This window comes from Sycon ciliatum, chromosome 9 (genome assembly GCF_964019385.1).
Source record: "Sycon ciliatum chromosome 9, ocSycCili1.1, whole genome shotgun sequence".
NCBI classification, from domain to species: Eukaryota; Metazoa; Porifera; class Calcarea; order Leucosolenida; family Sycettidae; genus Sycon; species Sycon ciliatum.
Window position 1 is genome coordinate 24,725,240 of NC_088651.1, and position 16,273 is coordinate 24,741,512.

Here is a 16,273-nt window from a genome sequence, read left to right on the forward strand (position 1 = left end):
TAGTGATTTTCAGAGCATATTTCCAGCATACTGAGAAGCAGAATCCGTGTGATTTTCCAGCATTATCCGCCGACGTCTAATCAACACCCAGTAACCCATTATTGCCATGGTGGCGTCATGGCCAGTGCTGTGTGATGAGCCTAAGCTATGTTCACATACAAGGTCCGCACGTTAGTAATAGTAACAGGCACGACAGAGAACGTCGCATGCTTGTGTAAAAGTCATGCACTGTTACCGAGACAATGAATTTCACACACTAGATAGTACTGCAGGCTCAGAGTAGAATGGATAACCTTATAGTGGCATCTTGATTAGACTGTGACAATGTGCTCATGCCAATCTCAGCGCCTTTACAGTGTACATGCCTGCACCGTGAGTCTACAAATGTTCGGCCCATTCGAATTTTGGCCTCCCAGGGCCAAAACCCATTCTGGGTCGCATCAAATTGTCGGCCTGTACTCCTGCCGCCTGTATACACTGTCACCCTAAACCATGCAAAACCAAATTTCGGCCGCAACAAATTTTCCGCCGAACATGACCAGGCCGAGAATAACCGAAAATGAAATATGCGCCGAATCTTGTTGACTTATAGTAATACAGTCATGGCAACTGAAATCCGACCCCCTGAGCGGTGGGTTCACAGTCTTTGCGATGTGAGCGCACCGCTCAGGGGGTCGGATTTCAGTTGCCAGCACTGTTCATGCTGCTAACATAATGCAGTAATTGTTCCTGTCCAACTCATGGTTTGGCACCTCAAGTAATAGTTGCATGAGGTGCAATGGCAGTGCCAACTTGAAAACCTAAACAACAACTTCGGCACAGTGACAACCACGCGTCCTGTCCTATCAAATTACTGTCAGGCTGTGACATTTAGCGGTCACGACAATCTTGAAGGACTGCTTGATCTCAATCGCCCTTTATGGTTTTGTGGAACTCGGATAAGGCGTACTGCTGTGGAGTGGAAAAAATACAGTGCTGGCAACTGAAATCCGACCACTGAGCGGTGCGCTCACATCGCAAAGACCCGACGGGGGATTGTAAAGCTAGGAAATAGAGACTGCCAGAATATGAATGCACTGTCCAGGGGTCGGATTTTAGTTGCCAACACTGTAGTATTCTAAGTACTTCTTATCCAAAATTGACTCATGCGGCCCCATGCAGGTGTACGTCTTACCCGGGTACGCACGAAATGAGTTTCAGTGCGTTCCCCTAGAATTTTAGGAATCACCAGCGATGAGACACGTCATTCAACCAGCCTGATATTATGATCGCGACGTGAACGCAGTTGGTATTACATGTACATTTACATGCTTGTGGCATTGAAGCCGAAACCTTTGGTCGGTGGAGCCCCTGGTACCTCACCATCACTGCTGCCCAGTGCAGCCCCTACTCAGTAGCTGTTTGTTTTTGTCCATATAATTATTTGTTTTACGAGTTGGGTTTGTGAATAATAGCCAAAAAACAAACAAACAAACAAACAAACATGTAATCTACGTGCATGTCATAGTACTTCGGTGCTGTGTGTATTGTCAAGATTTCCGTTTTATCCTTACTAAGAGCATGCCTTCATTTCTCAATGGAGAACTACACACTGCGGGGTAAGCCGTGCGCTGGCATCTGCATACGCTGTCAATTTGGTCAAGAGAGGTTTTTTAAACCTGTTTATCGCACGTTGACAGCAAGTTTTACTGCTAACGGTGAAAAGGAGTAACAAATAAAACCGTGTGTGTGTGCGTGTGTTAGGCCTGTCACAAAGCGGACAAATTATTGAAGCCTTCCTCAATGTCTATCATTACTTCTGAAATTTATGGACTCGGCTGGAGAGCCAAGAATACATGTATAGAAAAGAAAAAGGAACAAATCATCTACGCTCATGAACATCCGCCAACGTCCTTCACAGCTGAGACTTTCAGCTCGTGCTTGTCTGGGTTGCGCTCACCTCCCCCTCCTATGTTATCATTATAACTACTTGGAACCTTCCAAGTTGGAAGGCTGTTGGAATGCGTATCCGAGATGTGCTAGAGCTGTTAGCCAGTTAGTTGTAGAACGTAAGTACCGTCGGTCAGTGTCGTGCAATGTTATCGCATGAGCTTATTGTAAAGTAACTGGTGGTGTTTTTTATACAATAGAAATCTTGATACACAGCACTTAAGTACCATGACATGTACCTAGATTACATGTACATGTAATACCAAGAGTCCATAAACAAGAGTATGCAACTGTGATCTCTTTTCTATGGGCCAGATGCGCGTCGCGCTGCCTTCATTACATCATTCAGCTGCAGTCCGCGCACTGCGGAAAATCAAACACCGCACTTTCCCTCTGGTTTGAAATGAACTTTCGTACGGAACTGGAGTTCACGCGCCAGAATTCAGAGATCGCGTAGGTACTGGAACGAATCGAGCAAAAACGGATGGGCTCCTACGAGAAAATGTGAGTTTGAATGCATGCTTTCAGAGCGTGATGAAGGCAAGTTACGTAATGAAGGCAGCGGCCGCGCACTGGGCCATAACCACAGTTGCATACTCTTGTTTATACACTCTTGGTAATACCAACTGCGTTGCGCTGGAGATTCCTAAATTCTACGGGAACGCAGTGGAACTCACTTCGGGCGTACCGGGGTAAGACGGTACGCTTTCCAACGGCCGAACAGAGTTGGAAAGCTTGTGTCCTTGTGGAAAACTCGAAACAATTTGCGCTAAGACGCTGCAAAATCGCTCCGATTTTGGATTTCATTCCACAGAATGTCGCGTGATGTCCACCACTTTTTGAACAAAACATATAAGGGGGTTTGTCAACTGACAACCGCTCTATTTCTACTTTTGGTAGATTTTCGGCGATTCTCAAGGGAACCCTCCCAAATCGGCGAAAGGCTTAGCGATTTTTCGATAAGTCTCGTTCTCGGCGAATTTTTCGGCCGGCCGATTTGGGGAAAGCCTACTGTCCATTTCAAAACTATAGACGCGTACCTAGGCAAAAACCGTTATGCCAGCATCTATACCACATAAAATCTGTGATCACTTTGTGCATAAATTTTTCCAAATTGGGCGTCTGTTATCCAATCGTTTAGAAACTATAATGAGAGTAATTGTGGAGCGGACCTGAGCAATATTCCGAAAACTATTCTCAAAAAGTTCAAGCCAAATTTGAAATATTTCAAAAACCCTGCGCGTCTATAGTTTTGAAATGGACTGTAAGCGTGGCAGACTGTTCAACAAAGACAAAGTCATTACATGCTCCTCAGTGTGTTCAAACTTCGAAGCGCATGCTTCCTGTGAATCCATGTGGTGCCCACCCGGTTGGCTGTTTTGAGTATGATTATGACTAGTCTTGATGACTTAGTCTTTACATGATAATTATGGTGCATCATTTGAACACTTCTGAGTTCTGGCTCTGCCAAATCCTCAGTCTCGTGACATGCCGTCATCGTCGTCAGGAAAGATTCTTACCTGCTGGGTTCTAGTCTGTCGATGAGTAGTGCGGTGCGGATCAACACCGAGTGCACTCCGCTATGCACTGACTTGGAATTTCAGGAATAGCAGGATGAGGAGGGAATGATGCCTTGATGGTCCGTGACCTTTTTTTAGCTAGCGCTTGGCCCGTGGCTCTCCAGCTTCTAATAGCTTTGTTCGGACATTCATTGTCGCGGCTAGTAGTCGCCGGTTGTTTGTCAGCTGAACGACTGAGCCGTGTTCCTTCTGAATTTTGTTGCCGAGCATCTCGCGTCTTCCCTAGCCTGAAAAAAGTTGTTTGACTTTGCAGAAAGATGGATAGGTCCCACTCTCTAGCCTTTGCGGTGCTCCTGCTAATGTCAGCGCTAAGTGGATCCCGTGGTGCAAGTAAGTATGAACTGCAGTATGCCTATTTGTTATTCAATACTGCTCCGGTGGAGTAGCTTTTGACATTTCACTGAGTCCGACCATAAAAAATTGACATTCTTGAGTGCATGCAGACTTGTGCAGCTGAAATCCAATAATGCTGTAGCGTATGGATACCGGTATGTGTTTGAGCTAGAGAGACATGTGTACGTGTGTGTGTGCGCGCTTTGTCGAGCACGTATCCACATGCATGTTAGGGAGCACGATTGTTCAGGGGCGCAGGGAATTCCATAATCAAGGGGAAGGGGTCATTACTTCCCCGCATATGTATAGTCATGCCTTCAGCCCATCCACATGATGCACACCATTTGCCACTGACCCGCGATACGTGGCAAGGAAAATAGAAAAAGCAGCAACAGCCATCATAAACGCAAAATCCAAATCGACTTTAATACACCCAAGCAGGATCTTAATAAAAAAGCTAACATTAAATCTCTTCTTTACCGCAGGCAGTTTATAAGCTTAGTTACCATGCACAAATTTATTTTCAAGTATCGACGTTGCCTGGCTTCATTCCATTTCAATATCACACAGAGTGCGAGACGCCCAAACAAAATTATTCTCCCTAAAGCAAAGACCACATCAAAATCGTTGTTTCTCTTCCAAACCTCCCTCTTATGGAACTGCCTCCCACCAAGACTAACTGCAGAACCATCCATTATTGTTTTCAAGAATGAGCTTCGCAAACTCACTTGCAAACATACATGTAGTGCTTCGCTCTCCGGTATGCCCACGCCATGTACGTGTAGTATCCCTGCCCGACCAATACGGAAGTAGTACGGAACTAATACGGAGCTTTGCCTGATGTATATTTAGTGTATCTCCGTATGTAAGCGTACGGCGTCTGCTGCATTAAAGCGGCTGCGCATTTCTTTTTTGAGGAAGATTAGATTAGATAGCAACGAAAGCTAACTCGAAGAAGAAGAAATCAGCCTCTAGGTGAGCACCGGAGAGAAAGTTATTTATTTGCCGCTTCTTCTTTCACTAATATGTATATCTCAGGTGTGTACCTGAAAGAAATAGAATAAAAGATAATTATTGTTGATTACACCGCGCCTACCACTCGGCTACCCATTACATACGTAACCCCCCTTGTGTGCTCCCCAACGCATTCACGCTGCACAACTTTTACTTTCCACTACTTTCACTTTAGCTCATACATGTACATGTACACCCTTCAAAGCGGTAAACCCCTTGATAGGCGACAAGCCTCTGGGTCATCCTAATAAAGATATTATTATTATTATTATTATAAATTGATGTGGAGGTTGATCATGGTCAGCGAACGTCCAGCTCTTGTTGAGCCAAATTCTGGATGATGCTTACTACCGCATTAGTTGTCACCCTCAGGCTGCGTTTACACGACAACGATCTGAGTTCACATGACAACAAAGTACGACTGAAACGGAACGAAATCGTTGCGTTTGCTACTATCATTTACATGACAACTCTCAAAAACGCAACCGAAACGGAACGAAATGGAAACGCACTTGAAACTAATCTGAAACGTTTCCAAAACGCTTTCGTTCTTGTGTAAACTGTGAAACCGATTGGAAAAGGAGCGCGGCCGTGGAAACAATTCAGGCGAGATACCAGGATTCTTATACCCGAGCTTGCCGTCTTGATAAAAGTCCAGGCGAACGATGTGGGACGGAAGAAACTCCTCAAAACCGATACGTGCTCAGGTGCGAAATAGTGAGGAGTGCGATGAATTGTTTGGTGTGGACGAGAGCTCTGAGACCACCAATGTTCGAATACAGAAAACAGGGACTCCGACAATCTGACTAAGACGAGCAAGTCAGAACCATTGCGATGTGCGAAGCGACTTTCTTAATGGCGCAGAGGAAGTATGTGTGTGTGTGTGTGTGCGCCTCGATAGCTTCCACCACCAACGCATACGTAGCATCTTGTGTGTTTCGCGAACACAACAGTGGGAGGAACGCATCACCAATGGGCAGCTCCGAGAGATGTGGGGTGATCCATCGCTATTATCCTCCCGGCTTCGGAAGCGGAGGCTTGAATGGCTTGGCCATGTGGCCCGCATGCCGGATGTTCGTGTGCCCAGGCAGCTGTTGTTTGGCTTCCTACCGTCGCCTCGGCCTGTGTGTGGTCCCCGTCGTCGTGGGAGGGATGTGATTTCGGCTGATCTTCGGCACATCGGCATTGACCATCCGGCTTGGTATGGGATTGCTCAGGATCGGTCTGCATGGCGGGTGTCTGCCGTTGAGCCGAGCCTTGGCGGTCCTTCCCATGACCAATCTCAACCGGTGAACTGTCTTATCTGCCAAAGTTCCTTTCATCGGCCAGGTGACAAAGCAAGACACAAGTGTAGCGCCATCCAGGATCATTGTGGTGCTGTGCAGTGTGACACATGCAGGAGGTGGTTTCACTCTCGTGGTGGCTTGCGTGTACATCATTGTTTTCCCCTGGAACCATCGGAAGCGTCCGCGCCGACATCACCTATTCCGCTCAACGTCCCAGCTTCTCTCTTGTGTGTGACATGCAATCGGCAATTCAAGTCAGTGCCTGGTTTCAGACGTCACAAGTGCGACCGTGGCCATCGAGCAACCGAGTCTGATAGAGCGTCATATGGTGTTCGCTGTTCTCGCTGCAACCGTCAGTTCCGTCGACAGAGTGACCTGAGTCGTCATCTCCGTTTCTGCTCCTCCTGAGAGAGAAAGAGAGAGAGAGAGAGAGAGAGAAAGAGAAGGAGAGAGAGAGAGAGAGAGAGAGAGAGAGAGAGAGAGAGAGAGAGAGAGAGAGAGAGAGAGAGAGAGAGAGAGAGAGAGGGGAGAGGGAGAGAGAGAGAAAGCGAGGGAAGAAGATAATATGATATTGGGAATGGTTTAGACCTTCGGATATTATATTTAAAACTCAGGTTCTTCCTCCACAAAGGCCTCAGTTAGTACGATTCATGCAATTTATTTCGAAAGAGTGTTTATTCGTGATTTTCATCTGTGGTTAGGTGTGACTATGTGTGAACTCGTCTGATTATGTGTGACAATGAGTGACAATGTGCGATATTGTGGGATCGTGTGTGATTAGTCGTATGTGTGATCTGATCATGTGTTCTCGTGTATGATCATGCGGGATTATGTGTGCTCATGTGTGATCATGTGTGATCATGTGTATCATGTGTTATTCTTACAGGTTGCTCTGACCCTGCCCCGTGCAATTCCCGGGGAACGTGCACGGAGGTCTCGGGCCTCTACAACTCCATAGAGTGCACATGTTACCAAGGGTACACAGGGGATACTTGCGAATACACTACAGACTCGACAAGTGAGTGAATAGTACCTCGGTGAATCATGGCAGCTTGCCGCATGTTACGACTCGTATGTGTTTGTTTGTTAAACACGGTAAATAGCAACACGACCCATGGTACGGTGTGACGACACCGCCTGTTGGTGAGTAGTGTAGCAAGAAGGAGCCACGGGTGTGTGTGTGTGTATGGGTGTGCCCGTTTTGCGGCCTCCGACATCGCTGGAAGGACGTTGTCCAGGCTGATCTGACTGTGCCCGGTGTGCACAATTGGTTCCAATCAGCCAACGATCGCGGAGAGCGGCGTGACATAATGTCGGCAGCAGCGGGGGTGAAGGAGCCTGCCCCGAAGACAATTGTGTGCCACGTTTGCGGCCGCCTGTTTCGTCGGCGCGCCGACATGGACCGGCACAAGTGCACAGCAGTCCGACAGCTCCCCGTATCACAGCAGCCTGGGTCGGTGCAGTGTCCTGCCTGCAGTTGATGGCTCCGGAGCAGGGGTGGGCTTGCAGTGCATAAGTGCCTAGGGAGTGACAACTGTGACGACCGACCGCCTTTTGATGCTCCTCCTGTTGCCGAGGTCCCGGTGTGTACTGCCTGCCAGCGTACTTTCAAGTCTACTGCTGGCCTCAAGCGCCATCGCTGTGGACCCCGCCCGAAGCGCCCTACAGTGACTGATCGCCAGCACTTTGGACATCATTGCCGAGTCTGTAATCAACGCCAGTTTCGGAGGCGACAGGACCTGGAGCACCATTTGCAGCACTGCCTACCTCTCCCCTAACCTCTCTGACAGTACCTCCCTTTGGGGAGCGGCGGGGCCATTTCTGGCAGCTGTCAGTAGTAGTAGTAGTAGTATGTGTGTGTGTGTGTGTGTGTGCGAGCGCGCACGCGCGTGTGTGCGTGTGTGAGTGAGTGTGTGTGTGTGTGTGTGTGTGTGTGTGATCCCCGGTAGCCTAATCGGTAGGGCACTGTCCTGGAAAGGCAGGGGTGCTGGATTGGACTTCCCACCCCAACAGACAGTGTCCTCATACCGTGCCTGCACCCGGGGTGGGTTACGATGGGAGGGAGTACGGATGATTCGAGGGCCGGTGTTGAAAACTAAACTCACCCATAATTCCATCTCGCCACGAGACAAGGGACAGGCAGGTGAAAAGACGACTTTTATTAGGATAGAGGAGAGACAAAACGAAACACTACATGTTGATGACGAAAGAGAGAGAGAGAGAGAGAGAGAGAGAGAGAGAGAGAACAAGTGTTACATAAAGGGCCTGGGTAGCTATGGTAATTATTGGCACGTAAGTAGCTATCCAGGCCAATGGAAGAAGAGGTGATTGTAGGCCAACAGGAAAAGGATACAGGAGAAGGTACCTGACATTGGTACAGTGCGTGAGCTTTGTTTGTGACATTTGTGTCACGTTTTTGGCCCGTGCAGCTAGTGTGTGTGTGTGTGTGTGTGTGCGTGTGTATGTGTGTGTGTGTGTGTGTGTGTGTGTGTGTGTGTGTGTGTGTGTGTGTGTGTGTGTGTGTGTGTGTGTGTGTGTGTGTGTGTGTCTTCTCTGGCATCAGTGGTGCTGCTGTGTATAATGTCTTTCTTCTTCGTTTGTCTTTACCTTATAGCCTGCACTTCTAGTACCTGTAACAACCATGGGGATTGCAGTTACGAGTTTGGATTGGCGACTTGTTCTTGCTACTCCGGATACACGGGTGATCTATGTGAATCCCTCACCGACACCTCGACATGTAAGAATGCGATGGGTAGAAATGGGCCCATGCCAATTGTCTGCGGTGTCGAAATGCCTGACGGTCCTACATCGAGTACGATTGAGTTTCTGTGCACATCCGACTCTAAATCACGAAACACTACATTGAAGACCAGCTTTCGACATGGTGCTTGTAGTAACCATGGTAACACTGCTGGATGTTCTTGCACTGAACTCTCACTTTCGTTAATCTTTGCCCCCTGCCATACCTTCCTGTACCTTCAAACTTCATAACTTCCCATGTCTATTGTGGTTGTTGATTTCAAGCTCTCCGTCTTTTGTGTCACTGTTTACCCTCATCTTGTCTCCTCCATTTGCTTTTCCGTTGATTGCAGCATGCACTTCCAGCTACTGTAACTTCAACGGTGCTTGCAGTTCGGAGTTTGGACCGCGGACATGTTCGTGCTACACCGGCTACACGGGAGATTTTTGCACAACTTATAGTCGCCGTGAGTGAACTTTTTATGGCAAGCTTCGGCCAACAAGGGGGCATTGTGTATCCCTGGGTAAAGGTTCTGCAGCCTGTCCCCAATTTTTAACTGTTCCGATCACACAACATACTTGTCGAGTCTCGCGCACAGCTTGTGTGGCCGTTCATGAGCTCCATAACTAGGGAGGAGTCATTGCGAACAGGGCAACAAAATGTGTGACTATATTTGTAAACATTTCCTGGGATAGGCACACGGGTGAGTGGAAAAAAACCCAGAGGAAAAACAAAATTTCATTCTACTTCTACATTATTCTGTACTGAACAGTGTTGCACACAGAACAGCACTCCTAAACTGTCCCTTCTATCCAAAAGGATAACAAGTCACCACACGACAGCTGGCAGACTGGGCAGGAGCGACGCATAACATATTTCATGGATGCCTCCTTTTACCCTTAGACATGACCACGATAGGCGGTCAGCCTTTGGGTCATCCAAATAAAGTTATTATTATTATTTGTAAGAAAGGGTTTGCTCCCCACACCGGAGCTCGCGCTATTCCGCCGACTTTACTTGACACTTGACTGACTCACGACTGCCATCCAGAGCACACGAGAAGTCCATCGAACCTTCGACTCGGCAAACCTGCAAGAAAGCACCACTCCCGGCGGAATAGCGCGAACTCCGGTGTGGGGAGCAAACCCTTTCTTACAAAGCATTGCCGAAGTCGCAACCACTACTTCGTATTATTATTATTATTATTATTATTATTATTATTATTATTATTATTATTATTATTATTATTCAAACAGTAGTTTGGAGGCGGTGGGAAAAACAGTTTCGTAATACGTATTCGCATGCAACGACGCAAATCCACACAATTCAGTAGACACTTTTTCTATCAAACGTTTTCTTTCCCTTCTCTTCAGGATAGTACAGGGAATGTTGGAAATTAGAAAAACACATAACTATATAGAGAACTATATAGAACTATATAGAGAACTATATACACTTTTTCTATCAAACGTTTTCTTTCCCTTCTCTTCAGGATAGTACAGGGAATGTTGGAAATTAGAAAAACACATAACTATATAGAGAACTATATAGTTCTCTATATAGAGAACTATATAGAGAACTATATACACATAACTATATAGAGAACGTTTGATAGAAAAAGTGTCTACTGAATTGTGTGGATTTGCGTCGTTGCATGCGAATACGTATTATTATTATTATTATTATTATTATTATGAGTGGCGTGGAATTCTGGTCCATCACGATCGTGGGAAATCTCGAGGTCCTTGACACCTTGAATCTTCACCTGCTTCGTTAGTCCCATACCATATGGGTAGTCAATGTTCCCATCATCAACGTGTTCCTCAGGAATGGAGTACTCAGAGCCTACTCAGTATCCTGTTGCCTTAGATCATTCTCTTTGCTAATAGACGACTTAAACGCTTTGTCAGAGCCAGCCTCAAGGAGTTCTAATAATGCTGACTACCCCCCCCCCCCATTCTCACACAGTTTGTTATACCACCCTCTCCTGGCATTGGTCTGTTTGTCTGCAGCATGTACTTCCAACGACTACTGTAACTTCAATGGTGATTGCAGTTATGATTTAATGGGAGACCAGACATGTGCCTGTTATTCCGGCTATTCGGGTGACCAATGTGCATACAATGGTTACGTCTCTAGCGACGGTGAGTATGCCGTCATTCTTGCCCTCAAAGTGATCGCGTCGACTTCGCCCTTTGTTCCTTGTGACGGATCTGATTTGATGATGATGTGATGTTGGCTCATCTAGGTCTGCAAGTATGAACTGTACTTGATGTGCACACCCTGCAGTGCACCACCCAAGGGGTTTACCCAGACACCAGGCCTGTAATCTTGCCACATGTCTTCAACCGTTGATGTCTGTACTTCTTGGTAGTGTCTTGCCCTGTGCAGACGATGACTACAATTGCACTCTTGCCCTTTTTCTGATAATTCCTTGCCTGCCATAATATTTTTGGTGATGATGCTTGTCCTGTGTTTATTATGTAGCCTGCACGCCTGGCTATTGTAACTACAACGGCGTCTGCAGTACGGATACATCGGGAGACGCAACATGTGCATGCAATGCGGCTTACTACGGGAGCCAGTGTCAGTTCACGGATGGTGAGCTACTGTGTGCAGCATATTTTTAATATTTTAGCCAGGGACTACAGAAACCAGCCTATGGCACTTTTGGCGGAAAAAAATGTTTTCTCTCAAAATGTTGGTATGGTATGGTTATGTGCTCAAACAAAATTTCAAGTTGATCTGCGATGGTAAAATGTGCCTAACCACCTATTTAATAATGTCATGTAAATTGAGCGATATAGAGCAAATTTATGTACACAGTTTGTAATGTTCTTTGTATGTCTTCATTCTTGCTAGTTAGGCAGTTCAAATGTATAGTGAACTATGCCCCAAGCTTCATCCAGTGACGCCTTCGTGCCGTCCACTAAATCTCCGGAGTACTGCCGTTCCTCTTGTGCAAGTGATGTGTGCGAACACAGGGCCTGGACACTGCATCCCGTCTCTTCCTCTGTATGGTCGACACGAATTTTGTCCCGCAGCTTGTCACACAGTGCGCATACGTCTGTCCTTGGCTTCATCACTTTGATGTGTGCTGCCTGTCTCCTCCAAATGCGGCAAAATGAACTGTAATGAACAGGTGATACTGTGTGACGGCCTTGGTATAGATGTTGTATGCAGACTTCTTGTTCTTGGATGCTGGTAAGTATACTGGAGGGCCCTCAGCACGACCTCGCTCCGCTGCAGGTTGATGTAGACCGTACATGTTAGCATATGAATAAATAAACTGCACTACATCCTGCTCTATGTCTGCTGAAATGGCTAAGTGCTCTGGTGTTCTCCAGTCAAGCCATGGTGTGCCAGTTGACCGACTCCTTTGTTTGCCTTTTTTTGAAGGCGCTTCATTACATGACTTCCAACAGCATTAACTGCAATGAACACGTCTTTGCACAACTCGTAATCACGTACATGAAAGCGGAAATAAAATCGATCACCACCACCAGTCATCGACTTTCGCATACTTCCAATCAGTGCGCCCAGAACAAACTGCTTGGAGCACTTTTTCGTTTTCGTTTTCGAACTGAAGAATCGAGCTGCGTCGTCTCCTAGATGCTGTAGCCATAATCAATCAAAGAAAGTGGAGCCTCTTGAGTTACTCCACAGTCGCTCGGAATCCTATTGTCTTCACTGAACACCGAATCAAAATAACAAGAGGACAGCTCTTGAGTCTTGTCAAAACAAAAGTGACGAGTTCTGCGCTTCGTGTAACGTTGAGTCACGTGACTTTGAAACGTCATAAATTGATTTTGTTATCAAACGCTGTAGGGCGGTTTCTATCGTCCCTGGCTCATTTAGATTTTAGATTTTTTTACCTAATATCACAGAGCCATCAGATACTGAACATCGGGTACTCTCTGTACTGCATTATATACGGGCCATTATGCCGAATATTCGAGCACTTGCTCGATTTAAAAAAAAATGATCATACTCGGAATAGATTAGAGTATCCGTTCATACATCGTACACGCGTTTGCAACAGAAATCTGCAGTTTCAGAGCAGCAGTGATCAGATCTTAATATGCGGATTGTGAACGGTTGTACATGTGTAGAGAGAGCCCAAATGACCCACCAACCAGTATACCCGAGAAACATGACTGTCAATAGGTTCGATCAGGGTTGTATCATGTGGTTTTAAAGGCCCTTGGTGTACATTTTTAGGAGAAGAAGAAAAATTCTCAAATACTCAAATATTCGATCGGAGAAAACCAGAGAACCGAAACTCGAGATCTCAGTGCAAACTTTCAACCTTAATTCTAAATGCATTTATACAACAATCACTCTTGCTTCGCCGTAAATAAGGAGAGATTGGAATTCTTATGGCCCAATGAAAAGCAAAACTGTACAAGTACATGTAATTCTAATAATTAATATGATCCGTGTATTCATGATACACTACGTCGAGGTTGTATCAGGTTCAAATTTTGAGAAACGTAAATGTTCTGTCCCCACCCTGACGCTGAGAAGTTATTACACTAGTTTTGTCATTCCTCGTACCACTGCACGCCCTGCACTGCAACACCCAAGGGTTGCACCCAGACGCCAGGCCTGGACTCCTTGCCACATGGGTTTAACATTTGATTTTCTCTACCTGTCGTTGCTGTGTTGCTCTGTGCAGACAATGGTTACGATTACAATTCCGACGACAGTGACAGTGACAGTCTCTCCGGCGGCAGTGTGGGAGGCATCGTCGCCTCTGTAGTCTTCTTTGTCCTCATATTTCCCTGCATGGTAGCCGCGCGCCGGTACAGGTACAATCAATATCGTCGCGTGCACACTGTGTCCGCAGGCCGTCCGGCTGGCGCTAGAACTACGGCGAGAGCGACCAGGCGTTGCCACGTGGTGGCCGTGGCTCAGTGCAATCCGGCCCGCAGCGCTGCCCGCCCGACCTCGACGGTGGTGGTGACTGCAGCCGTGGCACCTGGTATCATGCACACCATGACGCCCCTGAATGCACCGACCCAGAGAAGTCCAACTGTGTGCGCAGCGGACACACTGACCCAACTACCTCTCAGTCCTCCACCATACACACCCACCTACGATTCTCCACCCGGCATGCCTACAGCCTCAGCCGACCCGGAAGCAGGTCTGCCCCAGCCCTGTGTCATGCCGACGGCCTCAGCCGACTCGAAAGCAGGTCTGCCCCAGCCACGTGTCATGCCGACAGCCCCAGCCGACCCAGACGCAGGCCTGCCCGAACCACCCCCCTACTCGGACACCCTCGCGCTGTGTCCTGATGTGTGAGAACCTGACCTCACCCAAAACGTTAGACTGTCTACTGAATTGCACTAGAGTGATTGTCTTGACAGAGATCACAACCGCACGGCTACTTCATAGGTTTTTGTTTTTCAATCATACTGCATGCAGTGGCACACACAATTTACGATTCACACACATTTCTGGCTGTGCTTAGTGGATATTAGTTGCCTTGGGGTCAACAACTCACAGTCACAACTAGCCAGTCACGTTTTAGTCTGTTATTTGTGTCCATAGATCCGGTACTCTGCAAACTGACCACCAGATCAGTCTGGAGTTTTCTGCATGCTTCACAATATGGGCACTGTGTCTACTCAGTGTTACATTTTTAGTATTGTACCGTACCTCAACCGGTTTTTTATTTACTACAAACGCTTGCAATTGTGCGCGATAGCTTTTGTCATTGTTATAGACTTAATGGCAAGTGGACAGTTTTACTCCATGGCCTGCGAGAGAATTCATCGCCTTGTATTCTACGTTTGTTTCTTTATACTTCATGCGCACGCATACTTACCCATTTCAACGTCGTGTCGAAGGTGACTGGAGAGCGCATTTGCGGCATGGTGGTTGATGACAAACCTGTGCCGAATGCTGCTGATTATCCTTTAACTATTTCATTATTTTAAACACGTTTTCTTCATATCTACATGTATCTGCTTTCGATAGAAGCCACCAAGATAATATCTTTCCAGAATATGACGCTTGCAGTATTATTATCAACAATGTCAGCAATTTTTAAGTACATTTTTAATATTACAAGCCAAGTATTGCCATGCGGTCATGACAAGTGCAGATCACTGTACTCCTCATCACTTCTCACTGCTTTCCTCACCATTTTTCTTACTAATACCGTTCATTCCTACACGATGAGTTAGGAAGTCATGAACGAGAGAGCTTGGAAGCTCAGGGCCCTACGCTTCGCTTTTTTGCCTTGATGACCTAGACAAAAAAAAGCATAGGGATGTTATAAATTCTTTAAAAAAATCCTTTTTTTTAATTCTTCCAAGTTGTTTCACATTGTGATCTTGCATTTGAAAGCCCTATTTGAATATGCATTGTGGCCAGCCGTCTTTGATGGCACGGTACGGTAGGGGATAGGTACGGGACAGGAGGTACGGGACAGGTACGATCGAGGGTAATACGACACCTTCTAGCTGCCCGCAATATTCAAATAGGGCTTTCAAACGCAAGATAATAACGTGAAGCAACTTGGAAGAATGGGTATGAATGCGAAGTGTATGGGGGAATGCATGTAGGCCTGAACAAAAATTGGAGAATTGAAAAATTTATAACATCCTATGCCTTCTATCCGTCAGATACGGATAGCGCCAGGCGTGACACAAACACACAAACAAACAAATACCAAATTAAAGCTGTGTGGACCCTGGCTAGCGCCAGACGTTACTGAAGTAAAGGTCTTCTGCATAGCTACGGGAATTAAACGTGTCCCTAAAGCTCGCTCTGATAATGCCCAATGGGCGAAATGTTGGCAGTACTGTATTGTTTTAGTGCAGCCGAGAGTTTGTTCGGCGATGGAGGTGTTTGCAGGTCATTGGACACAAACTCATATTCATTCTCCTGCCCATTGCTGAAGCGATGATAGCGAACAAGCTATGCTAGACATGGCAACTTGTGCTGGGATTACACCCTTTAACGTCTTGCAAAGCTGACGGACACACCCACACAGACACACACCCACACCCACACCCACACCCACACCCACACCCACACCCACACCCACACCCACACCCACACCCACACACACACACACACACACACACACACACACACACACACACGTACACACACACACACACACACCGCACACACACACACACACACACATGCACACACACACACACCGCACACACACACACCGCACACACGCACACACACCTTTGACCTTTGACGCCCATCGCCGGAGGCGATGATAGCAATGCTACGGCAGAAGCCATAGCAACTTGTGCTGGGATTACACCATTCAACAGCTTGCAAGGCTGAAGAATTGACCGTCACTATTCAGCCTGGTCTACACCATACAGCTATTTGGAGTGACATTTTCTGGCCAGTGAATC

The 16,273-nt window shown here is 46.8% G+C and overlaps 1 protein-coding gene across 1 annotated transcript; it reads left to right on the plus strand.

Annotated features, from left to right (window-relative positions):
• Positions 1–3,501: 3,501 nt before the first annotated feature.
• On the plus strand, positions 3,502–15,199 carry LOC135825312 (fibropellin-3-like). The gene is made up of 7 exons (XM_065338051.1): positions 3,502–3,839; positions 7,029–7,160; positions 8,757–8,879; positions 9,235–9,348; positions 10,895–11,026; positions 11,370–11,483; positions 13,561–15,199. The coding sequence occupies exons 1-7, from the start codon at positions 3,767–3,769 to the stop codon at positions 14,184–14,186; spliced, it is 1,314 nt and encodes a 437-aa protein (XP_065194123.1). The 5' UTR covers positions 3,502–3,766; the 3' UTR covers positions 14,187–15,199.
• Positions 15,200–16,273: the final 1,074 nt, after the last annotated feature.